Below are 17,126 nucleotides of genomic sequence, written 5' to 3'. Positions count from 1 at the left end.
GCATGTGACGCGGCTCTGTGACATTCCTAAGCCCCGGCCACTGCTGTGATTAAGGTGCTGACACGGCCGTCTCGGGGCTCAGCCATGGGGCTCGGATAGAGCTGGCAGATGCACCTATCCATGCAAGAGGCTTCCAAGAGCTGAGGAAACTGGGGAGCAGGGATGGAAGAGGGGTGATCGCTCTAAATGTAAAAAGTGTATAACATTAACACTGCGAGATGTTTGCCAATAAGCACGGAGTACCACAGAGGAACTGAAGAAACATGTTTAATACGTGAAAGGACGTTGCCAATAGACTCCAGTCACCTTTCCCAGGTCAGTTCCCAGAAGCCAGAGCGGAGTGGAACACGGCAGTCTTTGTGCCAGAAAACACCACTCATCCTCGATTATGTCTTTAGTAAAACCTAGTGTTCAAGAGTTTGAAAGATGTGAGAAAACAGATGGTTATAAAGGAGGTGAAGCAGGGAAGGCGCGGGGAGAGGACAGAGCTTTCAGAGGAGCCTCTCCCCGCCCCTGGCCCAGCACCCGGCACCATCAGCAGGACCGTCCCACGGAGCCCGGCGCCCCGCGGCAGGCAGAGACGGGCTGATGGCCTCTCGGCCTCTCCTGACAGAGCCGACGAACGCGCGCCGAGAGTGCTAGACTCCACGGCATGGGGTGTCAATGCAGCAGGGAGAGAAACCAGCAAGAGGGAAATTCAGAGACAGAGGCGTGGAAGACGGCGCTGGCTGTGAACAGCGTGGACGAGATGAACCTGGTTGGGGGTGGGGGGGGAGCACGCTCCACACAGACCGTCGAGGCACGAACAGGAGTGTGAAGGGGAAGCAGACACGCTGAGTGCAAAGAGGGAAGGAAACAGCCTGGGTCCGTGACGGAGTGTTGCATATGTCCGTGTGTGTGTGTGTGTGTGTGTGTGTGTTAGGATAGCGGAGCAGCAAGCGATACGCAAGACCAGAAGGGTGGTCGCATGTTACAAAGAGCCTTGGTAGCTAGACAGAGAGTCCGGATCAGTGTGGTGGGCAGTAGAGACCCGCTGTAAGCCCTTGGCCTCTAAGGAGCAGAGCCGAGCCAAGTTCTGCAAAGTTTCATCTGGTGTCTGTGTAGGAGGGGAGGCTGCAGGGGAAGAGAGACCTGGGGGCGCTGGGGGCAGCGGGGGCGCCCTCACTTGACAAGCTCTCATGCTGTCTCCTGCAGCACACGTTCATCCTTCCGTTCTCGCTAGTCGAGGTCATCCTCAGACCACACTGCTACCCGCTGAGGAAGAGAGGACTCACCCTGCTGGCCGCTGCTTGCCTCGCCTATGTCAGCAGGTAAGACTGGCAGAGAGAAAAATCAACTTGGACTGGTCATTCCAGACTCTGAGGAATATTCCAGAAGCAGCACACTGTTCTATAAGCGTGCCTTTATCTTGAGACAGCAGGGATTTCACCATCTTTTAATTTGCAGGAAAAAAAGAAATGAATCTTATTGTTTGCTTTTGCTGCTCAGGGAAACATCACGGCCAAGAATATGCAGGTATACGTGCATGCGCACACGGCAGGTCTCGAGCTCTCCCACCCCCTCATGAAGAATTCATCATTGTAAAGCTATGCATGTTACTTTCCCTAGGAAAACATTGATCTTTGGTTCCATCTGTAATTAAAATGTTTGAATGGCTGAATGATCTAGGACATCTAAACACATTCCATCTAAAAAGTCATTTGACAGGTTGAGCAGCCAAGGTGTGGTTCATCCCTCTTGCCTGGATCACCATGGGCTTATTTGCATCAACATCTGGCACTCGAGCACCAAGAGGGCATTTGGGCAACTGCCCAGGGGCTTGCAGAACAGCCTAGCTGGAGGCCTGGGAGATAATTTAAGTAGCTGGCCTAGATTTCATCATTCAACACCTGGCGACACGAATTCTCAGAGGTTTTGCCCAATGTCTGTAATCAAGGGAAGGTGCTTGGCCACGCACTCGGTACCTGGGGACGCCCCTTTCCATTGCACAGCCTTCTCACCCACAGCCAAGCTCTGGCTCTACTGGGAGGGGTGTGCCAAGCAAAATACCTGCAGACTGGATGTAAATCTTGGTGTTCCTACTGTAGCCTCGTCTCACCTAAGCCTCTCACATCTGCCAATCTGGCTAACTCCCCGACCCCCACTGGGGGAAAGCTTCGCCCAGGGCAGTGCTCCCGTAGAGACAGAAGCCTGGAAGAGGACACAGTCCACAGGACTGGGGCTCCAGCAGCACCTGCTTCCCCAGCCTTTGTCTCAGTGCCCAGAACGCAGGTGCTGGTTCCTCGCTAGCCTTCCCTTCCCTTTTGCAAGACAGCTTTCTCCCATACTTCTGCGGCCTTCATTCCCTGAGGGCAAAGCCCTTCAGCTTTCTCCTGTCCCTAAGACATCACTTGCTCAATACATCCACCCCAGCTCTCCACTGACTGACACTGTTCACCAACCCGGGCCCCTGCCTTTTCACAAAGGACAGTTTGAGAGGGTAAGGCATAAATTTGGGACCTGCTGGTAGCTGAGATCTGGAGCACAGTGTCAAGGAGGATTCTGGGACCCTAACTGGATCCAGAGATGCAGACCCAGGTTCAATCCCTGAGTCTGAAAGAGCCCCTGGAGAAGGGAATGGCAACCCACTTGTGCTATCATCTAGCAATATCTGCCAATAGTATGTGACTGGAGAGTGGTGGGACATGTGCTATGTATTTTCCAACTCTGGCTTAACTAAAGAAAGAAAGCCGTGGTACATATACACAATGGAATATTACTCAGCCATTAAAAAGAATACATTTGAATCAGTTCTAATGAGATGGATGAAACTGGAGCCCATTATACAGAGTGAAGTAAGCCAGAAAGATAAACACCAATACAGGATACTAACGTATATATATGGAATTTTAAAAGATGGTAATGATAACCATATGCAGGACAGAAAAAGAGACAGATGTATAGAACAGACTTTTGGACTCTGTGGGAGAAGGCGAGGGTGGGATGATCTGAGAGAATAGCATCGAAACATGTATATTACCAAGGATGAAACAGATCACCAGCCCAGGTTGGATGCATGAGACAAGTGCTCAGGGCTGGTGCACTGGGAAGACTCAGAGAAATGTGATGGTGAGGGAGGTGGGAGGGGGGATCAGGATGGGGAACACATGTAAATCCCAAGGCTGATTCACATCAATATATGGGAAAAACCACTACAATAGTGTAAAGTAATTAGCCTCCAACTATTAAAAATAAATGAAAAAAAAAAGTAATCCCTAACTACAGAATATCTAGGACCTGGGGTCGGGTAAGCATATGCATAAAAGATACACTTTTTTCTCTTGTGTGTGTTGAGAAGAAGCAGGATGGTAGCTGATTGATTAAGCACATGAATTTCCATACTGGTTTTTTTTTTTTTTTATTTGGTGGACTTTCAGCTGATTTTATTCTTTCTTGCCAAGGGTAACTTTTAGACTTTGTATATAAGATAGCATTTTTGGTCTATTAATTTTTTTCTGCCTAAGGACTTGGGAGTTGATCATCAATCCTCATATCTACCCTCACTCTTTCTCCTCAGAAACCAAGGAGGTAAAAAGCACCTAAGCCTATTTGGAGAAAACTGTGATGCCCGTAAAGATGAAACGCAGTGGCCAAGAGGGTTTGGCTCACAGCTGCCCGGGCATGTACTCTGACAATGCAGGGAACGTGGGTGTTGGAGAAAGGAGGTGTAACGAGAAGGCACTGAGCCCTCAGTGCCAGGCATTGAGCAAAGGTATGAGGACACAGAGATATACAAGATACAAGGCTGCCTTCAGGGACTGCCTGAGACAGAGGAAAGAAAAGAGACGACGGTCAGACAGGGTGATGAGACCCGAATAGCGGTAAGCACAGGGTGCTGCGGAATGTCAAGGACTGGCTTCTCAAGGGAGGCGGTGTCTAAGCTGAGGCTCAAAGAATAAGTAGAAGTCAACAGAGATGTGGAAAGGAGCTTCAGGCAGAAGGAATAGCATACCTGAAAGGCTGGAGGAGCTGAGGGCATGGCTGAACTGGGAGACAGGGAGGAATTAGAGCAAGAATTCACATCGGTGAGATCAGACTTCTAAACTGAGGGGGTTTTCTCTGTGAAGTTTCCGCAGACAGGTAAAATAATGTGACTTGTGGAAGAAAGATGATTCTGGCTGAAAAGTGTGGACGTTAAAGAGGAACAAGACAGGGAAGCCAGTTTGTGGCATTTGCAGTAACTCAAGAGAGCTGATATTGGCTTACAGATGGCAATATCAATCAATCTGCAAACAGAATCGGAGACGGTGGGTGGTGGAAGGCTCAGTGGGTTAAATGACGTGGCCAAGGTCACATGGCGAGGAAAAATCAAAGCCGAGACTTAAATCAAGGACTTTCAGATCCAGGTCTCTTTTCAGTGAATTCAGATGGCCAGGTATTTGTTCACTCCCTGTTTGGGGCTTCCTTGGTGGTTCAGATGGTAAAGAATTTGCCTGCAACATTTGATCGACACCCAGGTTCGATCCCTGAGTCTTGAAGATCCCCTGGGGAAGGGAATGGCAACCCACTCCAGAATTCTTGCCTGGAGAATCCCATGGACAGAGGAACCTGGACTAACATTGTTTGTGTAAAACATACACTACTAAATGCTGGAGGGTTGAGAATGCAAACAATCTTATCATCATCTCTAGCATCTAAAAGCTTGCATGAAGTCATTCTCAGGTCTGTGCTCAAACTGTCCCTTACAGCGAAATAATGGAGCAAATGATGGGAAGGGACGGAGCCCTATTACCAGCAGGAATGTAGGCGGGTGGACCCTGACAGGGAGCTGAAGTGATTTGGGATTTGGTTTTTCTTATCATTAATGAGGAGCTTCCCAGGTGGCTTACTGGTAAGCAATCTGCCTGTCAATGCAGGAGAGGCGGGTTCGACCCCTAGGTCGGGAAGATCCGCTGGAGAAGGAAATGGCAACCTGCTCCAGTATTCTTGCTGGGGAAATCCCATGGACAGAGGAGCCTGGTGGGCTACAGTCCATGAGGTCATGAAAGAGTCAGACACAATTTAGTGATGAAACAACAACAACGACGAATCGTTAAGGAAGGACAAAATCAGCATTCTGGACAGGAGGCCTCATTTTTGCTGGAATGGAGCAAAGATACCTGTGTGTAGGCCTTCTACGCTGCCCTCCTGTTTGACAGCACCCCCACTCTGGCTGTTCCCTCATCAGGGGAGCTCAGACTCATTGCTGCCAGCTGCCTCCACCCTTACGTACACTCTGGGGGCACATGGGCCTTTGCGGCCACAGATGGCCATCAACAAGTCCCACAGACTATGGATATCCATGGAGATATTTTAGGGTCATCTGTCAGGCGTGTCTGTTTGGATGCTCAAATAGGGAAACTGCATAGCAGGAATGAGGTAAAGAATATGGTCCCCAGCCAGAGAGAGCGTGGGAAACCAACATGAGTTGAAAAAATGGCAACAACCCTGACCCGGGGAAGCATTTCTCTGCTGAAACCATGTTACAATGACTTAAAAATAGCCCCCGAGACCATGGAGACGGCCTCCTATGTGGCACTTGCTTTTTTGTTATTTTTCAGATTGCAAGATTGGAGGGCTGGCCCCGAAGAGGGAAAATAAAGCTTCGCAAAGTAGTAATAACTAAATCTTTCATTTCCTTTGGAAAGCATTAGTCATCTATAAATATGGTAGCTCGCTCACTCCTCCCTTCTCTCTCACCCCGGAACACATCACCTAGCTCTCTCTGAGGCCGTGCTGAAGAGCAGGAAAACAGAAATGTTCCTACTGCTGGCTTTTATTCACTCTTTTATTGAACAAATATTTCCCCTAACACAGGACTGGTCCTGCTGGGAAAAGCAAAGTTATATAAGGCCAAGCCCCAGCCTGGAGAGGGTTTGTACTTAATAAGTGGAGATGAGCCATGCATACAAATTATAAGAACACAAGATGGGAAGTGATAAAATGTCATAACAAGTACAAGTAGCCAACAGGAACACGAGGAGGAAGCGGTTACGTCTGGCTGGGCTGTGTGGGAAGGACTTCATCAAAGGTGTCGTTGGATCTGGGCCCTCAAGGACTGGCTGGGTTGAAGCACCAAAAAAAAAAAAAAAAAAAAATAGGAGAAACTGAACAGCACAGCACAATCGCAAAGCCAAGAGGACACAGATCATGTTAAAGCAATGGTTTCACTTTAGCCAGACCTACTAGTGAAAGAAACTAACAGGAAATGACCCTGAAACTGCCCGCTCACAGTCTTGCAGATGGCAAGCTGGAGGGGGTTGGACACGGTATAGACTATGTGAGACGTGGCTGTCGCTGATGTTTGTTTGCCGTGGCGTTAGGAGTGAGAATTATAACTTGGCCATAGAGTTATGCTTTAAAAAGACTATCTTGACCACAGTACCTATAATGGATTGACGCAGCAAGAAGAGGAAAGCAAAATAGAATCAAGCAATATCCGAATAAAAAGTCATCCAGAATACTCTGAAGTCATCTAGTTCAGTCGCGATGGTTTATTCTTCATCCAAGGACATTTCACAATGCCAGCGTCACCCCACGTCTGGACGCTTGGAACATCCTTCTGCAAAGGGGTCTAGTCCTCCAAGACCTCCATCTCTAAGGGATCTTAATAACTCAGTGAGTGTTCACACATGGCCCTGTGTACACTGTCCTGAGCATCCCTCTCCCTCACAGACTGTAAAGTCACAGTAAAGATCCCAACCTCCGGGATCCAACACCGCCCCGGGGAGCTGCCTTAAGGCCAGTTACCGCCCCATCGCTGTCACGGCCCACACTGCCCCCGCCCATCAGTCTCCTCTGTCGGCAGTAGAACGAGGCCGAGGGCTACTGCAGCAGCCCAGCTGGCCTGCAGTGGACCAACACCTTGCTCTTGATAGACCAGAAGTCCGCTGATGCGGTAGGTGTCTCTGCCAGTGTGTAGGGTATTCCATGCCAGGTGCAAATGTCACACAGATAGGCAGCTGTAACCCAGCCTGGGGAGAGAGATCTGTGAAGTCCCTGCTCAACTGCAGCTCCTAGGGGGAAAGAGACATGATTCCTTTCTTCGGTTCTGTGCTCACTTGGGTGAGGACCCAGGGCCAAGCTGTCTGGTCACTCCAAGTGTAATAACCCTCTAAGTTTCTGCACCCATTTACACATGCCCAATTACACACATAGACATCTTACCCAGAGAGGACATCAGAAATTGCCAGATGGGCGAACTAAGCTGAGTTCCAGGATCAGCCTCCTTGTTATACACACACCAACAATCCTCTCCCACTCCCACTAGTGCACTGTGTGAATTTCCTCCCAGAGCCACCGTGACCCTTTCCTGAAATGTGACCTTAGTCTGGGACCATCGAGATGGCACCATTATTTTACAGCCTACAAAGTTGGGGTCAGAATCCTAGCCTCATTTTCCACAGAAGAACTCCTTAGTCCTCATGTAAATTAATATAGGAAAATAAATATGAAGATGCCACACAGCTTCCCCTGTTATCAACATCTGGGGTCCAGGCCAGCCTACATGCAAATTGAAGAGGAATGGAAATGGAGGGCTAGGCGTGGAAATGATTGTCTACACTTTTCACTCTTCCTGTGCAAATCTCAGTTCCTGTTCACCCAAACTGCCTGTTACAAAAGTGAGAGATAAGAAGAGCCTGAAAAGGGATATAGCTGTAAATTAGGAATGAGGGATATACCTGAAACACATTGTTGGTGGAACAGAATAGGGTTTTATGGATTGATTGGTGTGTAGTAGGTTAATGAAAAGAAAAAAATCAAGGAGAATTCTCAGGATTTTCAGCTGGTGAACTGGGAAGATGGTGATTCCATTAAAAGATATGGAGAAGTTAAAAAACAAATAGTTTTGGGGTATAATGTTAAGAAGTCAGTTTAAAAGCCCATATCTGTGTCCCATTCCAGAAGATTCTGGTTTAATTGGTTCGGGATATGTTCTGGGCATCAGAATTTTTAGAACCCCCAAGGCAACTCTGGACTCAGCCTGGTGGCTCAGACAGTAAAGAATCTGCCTGCAATGCAGAAGACCCAGGTTTGATCACTGGGTCGGGAAGAGCCCCTGGACAAGGGCATGGCTACCCACTCTAGTATTCTTGCCCGGAGAATTCCATGGACAGAGGAGCCTGGCGGGCTACATACAGTCCACGGGGTCACAAAGAGTCAGACATGGCTGAGTGACTAATGCCCCAAAGACAACTCTAAATCTTCAGTCAAAGACGAGCCGCTTGTCTAGAGGAACTTGCGATTGGAAATGCAGACCCGGTGGTCTCCAAGGAGGTGGGACTGTGGAGGGAAAGGAAGTGGAGCCCCGTGGTGGGAGGAGGTTTCTCAAGAGAAGACAGAGGGAAGAGGAGAGAAGTGGGCAGCAAAGGCTGAGGAAGCCCTCCTCTAAGGGGCAGGAGAGGCCACAAAGTAGCCGATAAATAGCCAAGAATGACCAGATGGTAGAAAACCAAGAACCTGAAAGAACTCTTCGGCCCTGAGGGAGGAGGAATCTTTGAGGCAGAAGGGAGCCTTCCAGCGAGGGTGGACAGCAGTTTTAAATGCTATGAAGAGGCTGCCACCCTCAACAACTCTCATTAATGCTGATATTTTAAACACCCACCCAGGTAAACTATTTATCTAACACTCTAGCTTCACAGTTTCTTTTCACTCCTTAAAAAAAAAAAATGTATTTATTTATTTATTTATGTTTTTTTGCTTCCCACCTAAGATTTATTTGAAAGTAAATCATGCAGGAAATTTCTTTTTAGGGCAACAGTAGAACTTCACAACTTAATATTTAAAAAAACATTTAGCTCTTGTAGTTATTAAAGCTAGGAAAGTGGAAGTGTTAGTAGCTCAGTCATGTCTGACTCTTTGCGACCCCATGGACTGTAGCCTGCCAGACTCCTCTGTCCATGGAATTCTCTAGGCAAGAATATTGGAATGGGTCGCCATTTCCTTCTCCAGGGGATATTCCTGACCCAGGGATCAAACCCGGGTCTCCTGCATGGCAGACGGATTCTTTACCAACAGAACCACCCAGGAATATCATCCTTCATATGTCATTAGGAACAGAAACCCTGGACAGATAAGTGAACTGAGGCAGGAGTTTCAAAGTCAGTACCAGTTCCACCCCCACGCTAAGGAATCACCAGGTAATAAGTTCTCAGGGGCATTTTCGGTGCAGGAAGTCTTCTGCAAACTTGTTGAATTTATTCGCAAAATGTAAATGTGGACTGTGCTTGCTTCCTGGCATCAGATGTAACTGTGACCCTCTCACGGGGTTATTTATGAAAACATGGAGCCAGAGGATACTTTTATTCTGTTTATTCTGCTGGTCTCAAAAGATATGACATGAGAATTAAAACGTTAAGAATTATATGCCTGAAGCCGACCAAACCCCTAGTTATCTGCTAACCTCTAACCCAACGGACTTCCACTATTGATAAGACACAGAAAATACAAATTTCATGATAATCATTTGATGCTACAAGATTTAGGATGAGGAGATTATAAAAAGATTAATGTTTGGCTACCAGTTTATGCCCTCCTAGCCTGACTCACATAGATTCACGCAGCAGACAGCTCCACATACAATATTCATTGCTGAACTGAGGGTCAGAAGCATTGGCCTCTTCAAAGTATTAATAAAGTGAGCAACCAATCAACTGCTACTTGGAAGGCCACTGTTTACACCTCTGCGGTGCTCTTGACGCAGCAGCAGCCAAGGCCTGCCTGTAGAAGCCACCGTGAACCGCAGTTAAAGGAGACGCTGGGGCTCGTGGGGCCACCTCAACAGCCATTTATCTAAAAATAAGGAACTTGGGAAACAGCTACACATATCAGACAAAATCCCCGTCCTCACAGAGCTCCCAGAAGCCCTCAAGAAAGACAGGCAAATATGCGACCAGGATAAATTCATGGTTGGGGAAGCCCATGGCGTGACAACCTAATCGGATGGGGGTTGTGGGAACTGTGAGAAGAATGGGCAGGAAACTTTTTCTGGAGAAATGAACTTTTAAGCTAAAATGCAAACATGAGGAAGATTCGGCTAGGGACAGAGTAAGAAGTACGTCCTAGGAAGGGTGAAGCTCAGAGATGCTCCAGAGGCAAGAGCAGGGTGCGGAAGCTGCGGAGCTTGGTTCATTCAGCCCGTAACGGTGGGGCTGCGGATCTGAGCAGGGATGGGTGGACGGGTGGGCAGGGAAGGGCCAGATAGGCTGGGGGAGGAGCGGGGCCTTTTCCTAAAGCAACGTGGATCCCCTGGGAGGAGGGGGAGCGCCGGGAACAGACAGTTTTCTTTTAAGAGACATTATTGAGTTGCTGCGGTGTGGAAAGTGGACGAAACAGAGGATCCTGGACTGAAATCATGAAATGAGTGCACTGCAGAAATAGGATTCTGTGGGGTCATATTGGCAGCTAGGGAGGACCTAGGGCTTCCCTCATAGCTCGGGCGGTAAAGAATCTGCCTGCAGTGCAGGAGACCTGGGTTCGATCCCTGGGTTGGGAAGATCCTCTGGAGAAGGAAATGGAAACCCACTGGAGTATTCTTGCCTGGAAAGTCCCACGGGCAGAGGAGCCTGGCGGGCTACAGCCCATGGAGTCGCAAGAGTCGGACAAGACTGAGCGACGAAACCATCACCACCACCACCAGCAGGGAGGGCTGATGCGGACGGGGAGGACCGGACAGGCTGAGTGCCTTTCCCTCCCTCCCCACGCCTCCCATCTTCCGCCCGGTCCTCCCTTCTCCCCCTCCCGCTCTCTCTTCCCTTCTGACATGTATTCCGGCAAGCCATAAAGAGGTAATAGCACCTGGGCATGACTATCTCCGCACTCAAGCCTCTCTGCAGACCGCCCTGCATTAAATTGACTGCCATCTCCCCTGACACTCTATTTGTATTTACACTACTTTCCCCGCCGTCGGTTATCACACTTATAACTTTCTCTGCACCTTCTCTGGGAAAGCACAGACTTCATTACCTTCCCTCTGGAACTTTCCTTTACAAACCTTACTCTGGAGGAAACAAAAAGTTAATAAACAGAAACTTGCCAGGCCTCTAGGGGAACGTCCTTACTTGTCGACTATCTTATATAAATGTGCATGGAAACTAGGAAGCCCTAACTTCAACTCTAGGAAGTAAACAAAGCAAACTAATTAATGCAACCCGTTTGGAATCTATTTGGAGCTCCTCACCGACCCCAAACACCTGGCCCTAGGTACTTGAAGGTATTTACTTTCTGTCCCTAAAATGTTCCTTTCTGTCCCCTTCTCTGTCTTGTCATGCAATACAGTCAGGCAGGAAAGAAGTGTCATGGGTGTCCTTCTATAATACATCCATGGGATACACGTGTCACAGAATTCCAGCATTAGTCATAACGCTAATAACTATCATTGTTTTCAATCCAGTCTGCTTTTAAGGACATGAAAGCAGCATCTAAAGAAGTCCAGGGCAGCAGAGTGACACCAGCAGGACCAGAACGAGGGACATACACAACATGAAATTTACCATTTTTTTTAAATTTTTTTTATTTTTTTATTTTTTTAGAAATTTACCATTTTAAGTACACAGTTTAGTGGCATTAAAGACATTCTCGTTGTGCAACCATCACCACTATCCTTTTCCAGAATGCTTTTCTTCCCAAACTGAAGTTTTGTACTCCTCACACAGAAACTCCCCATCCCCTCCTCCCCTCAGCCCCATTCGGCTTGGTCTCCATGCGTTTGATGACCCTAAGTGCATCACGTAAGTGGGATCATACAGTATTTCTCTCTTTGTGACTGGCTTATCTTACCTAGTATCCTCAAGTTCCATTCATGTTGTAGCATATATCAGGATTTCCTTCCTTTTGATGGTTACATACGGCTTCCCTGGTGGCTCAGCAGTAAAGAATCCACCTGCAATGCAGGAGACTTAAGAGATGTGGGTTTGATCCCTAGGTTGGGAAGATCCCCTGGAGGAGGGCATGGCAACCCACTCCAGTATTCTTGCCTGGAGAATCCCATGGACAGAGGAGCTGGTGGGCTATGGTCCATAGGGTTGCAAAGAGTCAGACGTGACTGAAGCGACTTAGCACGCACGCATGCAAGGGTTGCATATTTCATTGTGTGTGTATACCTCTACCACATTTTATCTGTTCATCCTTAAATGGACACTTGGGTTGCTCCCATATTTTAATTATTGTGAGTAATGCTGCTATGAACATAGGAGTACAGATATCTCTCTGAGTCCTTGCTTTCAATTCTTTTGAGTCTGTGCCCAGAAGTGGAATTGCTGGATCATATGGTAATTCTAGGTTTAATTTTTTGAGGAACCGCCATACTGATAGCAATTATACCATTTTACGTTCCCACCAACAGAACACAGGGGTTCCAATTTCTGCACGTTCTCTTCAGCACTTGATGTTTTTTTCTTTCTTTCTTTTTTGAATAGAAGATAGTCTAATGAGTATGAAGGTAGTATCTGACTGCTGCTTTAATTCATGTTTCCCTAATGATTAGTGACACTGAGTATCTTTTCCTGTATTTGTTGGCCATGTGTATATCCTCTTTATAGAAAGATCTATTCAAGTCCTTTTTCCATTTTTTATTAGATTTTTAAATTTCCTGTTGAGTTCTAGGAATTCTTTATATATTTAGATATTCTGGATAACAATCTTGTATCAAATGCATGATTTGTAAATATTTTCCCCTTTCTGTAAGTTGCCTTTTATATTCTGTTGGTTGTGTCCTTGGATGCATGGAGGTGGTGAACTTAGGTTCACCTCCCTCACCTCACCCTTGTCCTGGCCCTGATATTAGCCCTTCTCTCTTCCAACAAAGCATTTGACAAAGTATTTGAAACAACCAAGAACGCTTGCATTCTAAAAGTTGAATTAAGTGCATAATTTTCATTCCTTCATCTGAACTCCTATGACAACCTGGGATATCCAAATCTGAACATTGTTTCTGAAGCATAACCTAGGCTGTGCTAAGTTTTGCAAGGGATGAAAAGCCATAAAGAAATTGCTGAGGCATGCCCACTGTGCCAGCCCTCGGAGAAGAGAAGCTTTTAAACTCTTATAGAATGATTACGATATGCCAGACACTGTTGTGTGCAATTTGTATGTGTTAAATTAACACCCTTAAAAAAAAATTAACACCCGTAATCTTTACAATGGCCTTATAAGGTGTATGCTCTGAGCACCCCCACTTTATACAGAGCTTAGGGGGAGAGGAAAGCTTAATAAGTTAGTGAAGGCAGCATAGCCAGTAGGAAGCAGAACTAGGATCTGAATCAGAAGCCTGGTTCCACATTCTGTACTCTCAACCAACTATAAACTGTAGCTGATATATCATCTTCCCCATATTTAAAGAGTTATTTCAGACTCTGGCATCTTCTGGTGCCGTTTGTTTCCAGCAAACTGCATTTTTAGGCTTCACTTAGACATCATGGCTCCTCTCCTAGCATTTCTTTTACTTCTCTTGGCTGACAGAAATGACTTATAGTCTGTCCTCACAAGAGCAAAATCTGGGCCTCCTGGAGATCCATCCATTCCTGCTTAATACTCCACACGTGGCTATTTCCCCGAGCTGAAACCTAGGCCAACAATGAAACCCCAGGCCTACTGTGTTAGAGTAGTGGTGCTCGGTCTCTGCCCCTCCTACCCCAGCGGGCTTGGGGGAGCTAATGGAAAACCACATTTAACTCTTAGGTACAGAAGAGCAAACCCCGCTTGCCTGGCTGAAAGTGAGCATATTGGGCACCATCTTAGCAAGTTCAATGTCTCAGCAGGTCGAATCTCTCAGGTGAAGAATTAATCCATGTTCTTATACATTTTGTTTAGCTAATGACGTGTACAATGTTTTCCCATATTCGTTTACAATCGTTGAATTTTAATGGATTGCGTGAAAGAGCCCAGCCCAGCGTATAAAACAGAAGGTCTCAATGAAACAGTCTAGTTATCCAGGAAATACTCACTTCTGTAGCTTCAGAAAACAACTCATCTGTTTTAAAAAAATGTCCCCTGGGGTTTCTTTTCCTCTGCCTGGATTCCAGGATCTCTTTGGCCTTGAAGGGGCTACAGCTTTCTCCCCGCTGCTGTCCTAACCACAGTGATTTGTCATTTTTTGCAGGGTCCTATGGATCTACTCTGAGACGGGTACATGGGTATATCCTATATTTGCCAAACTCAACCCAGTGGGTCTAGCAGCCTTCTTCTCTCTCAGCTACATCTTTACCATCGGCATCTACCTATTTGGAGAGAAGCTCAACCACTGGAAATGGGGTCAGTTCATTTCTCTTTTACCTACAGAAACATTCCTTTGTTATGTGTCTTTACTCCTCCTGAGAACAGAAGGAGAAACTAGTAAAGCCGAAGGCCGTAATGTTTGATGCCTTTGTCCAAAGTAGGAAAGGAAAAGCCAGGGGGAAGGTCACACTTTGTCAAAAGACCCCATCAAGTTATCTCCCCCACTGCCCCTCCAAAAAGCACCTCATTTAACTTTACAGCTAAACGCCATCTTGTTTAGAGAGCTTCGGATCCAAAGAGCACGGTGTCACCGTCCCCTCCATGAAAAAATGGACTCAGAACCTCCCTCCCTTGAGTGGGGACTTGAGATTCACAAGCTCTTCAAGGTCAAGATTTCTTCTTCGACTGAAATGGGTCCAGATGACCTTCTGAGCTCCTCCCACCCTCTGCCGTGCCTTCCCTGAAGAGTTCCCACTCCTCTCCCCCAGGTTGCCTCTCAGCCTTCAGTAAAGTGTTCATCAGGTAAAATCACACCCTGTACTTGAGATCAGAATTCTCGTTGGAGGTTTTAGGCAGTGTGAGTATTTCAGAGAGCTGAGTTTTCTAATTATAGGTAGGCAGAACCACGTTGCTTCTTTATAGCAAAAAATAATCTTAACTGAGTTGGTTTTAAAGTGGAAGATTTCATTCTCCTCCCTGCTTCCCCTACTGTGCCCACCCCCAGGATGTTTTCTTTTGGAAAAGTAACCACGGAAAAGTCAGGTTGTGAAATATTTGTGATTTGTTACCTACCCCAGGAGAAGTGCGGCAACACCGCTCTGATTTCGTACATAAGGAAGACAAGAGTCACACACAGTCCCCCACCACACACCCACGAGCCATTCTGTTCTATTAAAATAGAAGTGGCATCTTCCGCCCAATCTATGAACTGGTGTGAAAACATAAGCCTGTGTATGCAAAAAAATGAAAAAGAAAAACCAACAGTTTCAGAAGGTTCAGTACAAGAGTATGTATTTCTGGGAGGAGACTGAGACCCTGGAGAAATAAGCATACAACTTGGCTTTTTCACATATTTTTGACTCTTGGAGAATTTAACTGGTTAAGAAAGGCTCAAAAGCAACACTCTCCTTGAAAGCAAACACTTTAAAAGAAAAAAAATGGAATACTAAACATTACTCAAGAAATCAGGATTTCAAATCACAGGAAATTATCCAGAAAAAAAAAGAAAAGTGTTGACATTTCAGATGTGCTGACTTCTGATTCTAACTAGTTTTGGCTTCCTGAAGTTCTGGGTAGATTTTTGATGCTTTCCCAAAATCTATATTAAAAAAAAAAAAGAAAGAAAGGAAGAAACTAATCCATTTAAAACTTGGCAGAAAATGTGCAGAGAAAAAAGTGATTACTCAGAGCTTAGAGAACAATAACTTTTTAAAATCAATTGTATTGAGTTCAATAGGATTAATTTTAAAATTGACAGTCTACAGTGACTTTTAAACATTTTATTGAATTAAAAAAAAACAAGATTTTCACTGTATTCATATTACTGAAATTGCTGTTTTCAACACAAAGCCCTTTTAATAAGCCTCATTGTTTAAGAACTATATCCAGGTTTCCACAAAAGCCCTAGTGAGCAAACGAGCTAACGTCAACATGTGGTCGCTCATTTGCATCATGCATATGTGAATGTTCATGTTAGCGACAGACACTACTGTCAGTGGCTATGTGTCTCTCTTCTCTCTAGATTTTTAACTCCTTAAGAATAGAATGAGTATTATATATGAATTCTATGTAGCATTGGAATAGGATGTGTTATATTCTGAACTGATCTTAATTATAAATGGTTAAATAAGAAATTAAAAGAGAAATTAGATCACATAAAATTCCAGTGGCAGTGAACACTGGCTTGCATGTTCATTCACTCTGTCATGTCCGACTGTTTGTGACCCTATGGCCTGGCCCACCAGGCTCCTCTGTCCATGGGATTTTCCAGGATCAAAACTGCATCTCCTGAGTCTCCTGCATTAGTAGGCAGATTCTTTACCCCTGAGCCACCTGGGAAGCTAGCCGTGTCCCCAGTGAACACTTAAATCACCTACAACTAAACAGAGCTAAATATGTGTAAACATTTCTCACTTCCTATTCTGCTGAAAGCCCTGTAAAGAAAGTGAAAGTGAAAGTCACTCGTCATGCCTCTTTGCAACCCCATGGACTACACAGTCCATGGAATTCTCCAGGCCAGAATACTGGAATGGGTAGCCTTTCTCTTCTCCAGGGGATCTTCCCAACCCAGGGACCGAACCCAGGTCTTCCGCATTGCAGGCAGATTCTTCACCAGCTGAGCTACCAGGAAAGCCCAAGAATACTGGGGTGGGTAGCCTATCCCTTCTGCAGCAGATCTTCCTGACCCTGGAATGGAACTGGGGTCTCCAGCATTGCAGGCGGGTTCTTTACCAACGGAGCTATCAGGGAAGCCTGAAAGCTCTGTAAGGCTTCCTCAACTGACAGATGAAAATCCGAGTCTTCCGAAGGCTCACAGGGGTCTCTGTGAGCCAGGCCCTGCCTTGACTCTTGCTCACCTCTCTGTGTTAATGCATTCAGGTCCTCAGTGACGAGATGACCTGTATCAAGGGCAATTGCGCATCTCAGTTTGCCCAGGACAGTCCTGGTTAATGCCTGCTGTGCCCATGTGAACAGAGGTTTACCCTGTCCAGGCTTGAACAACACATCCTCAGAGCTCTGAGTCCCTCTCCGAACCCTCTGTTCTGGATCTATGGAAACATATAAGTAGCCACCTACTCTGTCCAAACTGAGGGCTAACTCTCCTTTCTGGTCTTTCCCACAGCCTGAGCTTCCTTGGATGAGAACAGAAATTCAAAAGAGTGCTTTGATGATGT

At 46.2% G+C, this 17,126-nt stretch overlaps 1 protein-coding gene across 4 annotated transcripts in view; it reads left to right on the top strand.

Moving 5' to 3' along the window:
* ADTRP (androgen dependent TFPI regulating protein) overlaps positions 1–17,126 on the top strand; it is a 90,357-nt gene that overhangs the window by 40,538 nt on the left and 32,693 nt on the right. For 2 of the 4 annotated variants that reach the window (XM_070457031.1, XM_070457032.1), the window contains exons 4-5: positions 1,195–1,310; positions 14,117–14,268. In XM_070457031.1, coding sequence (XP_070313132.1) covers positions 1,195–1,310; positions 14,117–14,268 — 268 coding nt within the window. Of the gene's footprint in view, positions 1–1,194; positions 1,311–14,116; positions 14,269–14,492; positions 16,129–17,126 lie in introns of those variants that run through there. The other 2 variants (XM_070457030.1, XM_070457033.1) reach the window with 2 other exon arrangements.

Source organism: Odocoileus virginianus, chromosome 27, assembly GCF_023699985.2.
Source record: "Odocoileus virginianus isolate 20LAN1187 ecotype Illinois chromosome 27, Ovbor_1.2, whole genome shotgun sequence".
NCBI classification, from domain to species: Eukaryota; Metazoa; Chordata; class Mammalia; order Artiodactyla; family Cervidae; genus Odocoileus; species Odocoileus virginianus.
The sequence above is the reverse complement of the archived record's forward strand: the minus strand, read 5'-3'. Positions and strand labels throughout refer to the sequence as shown.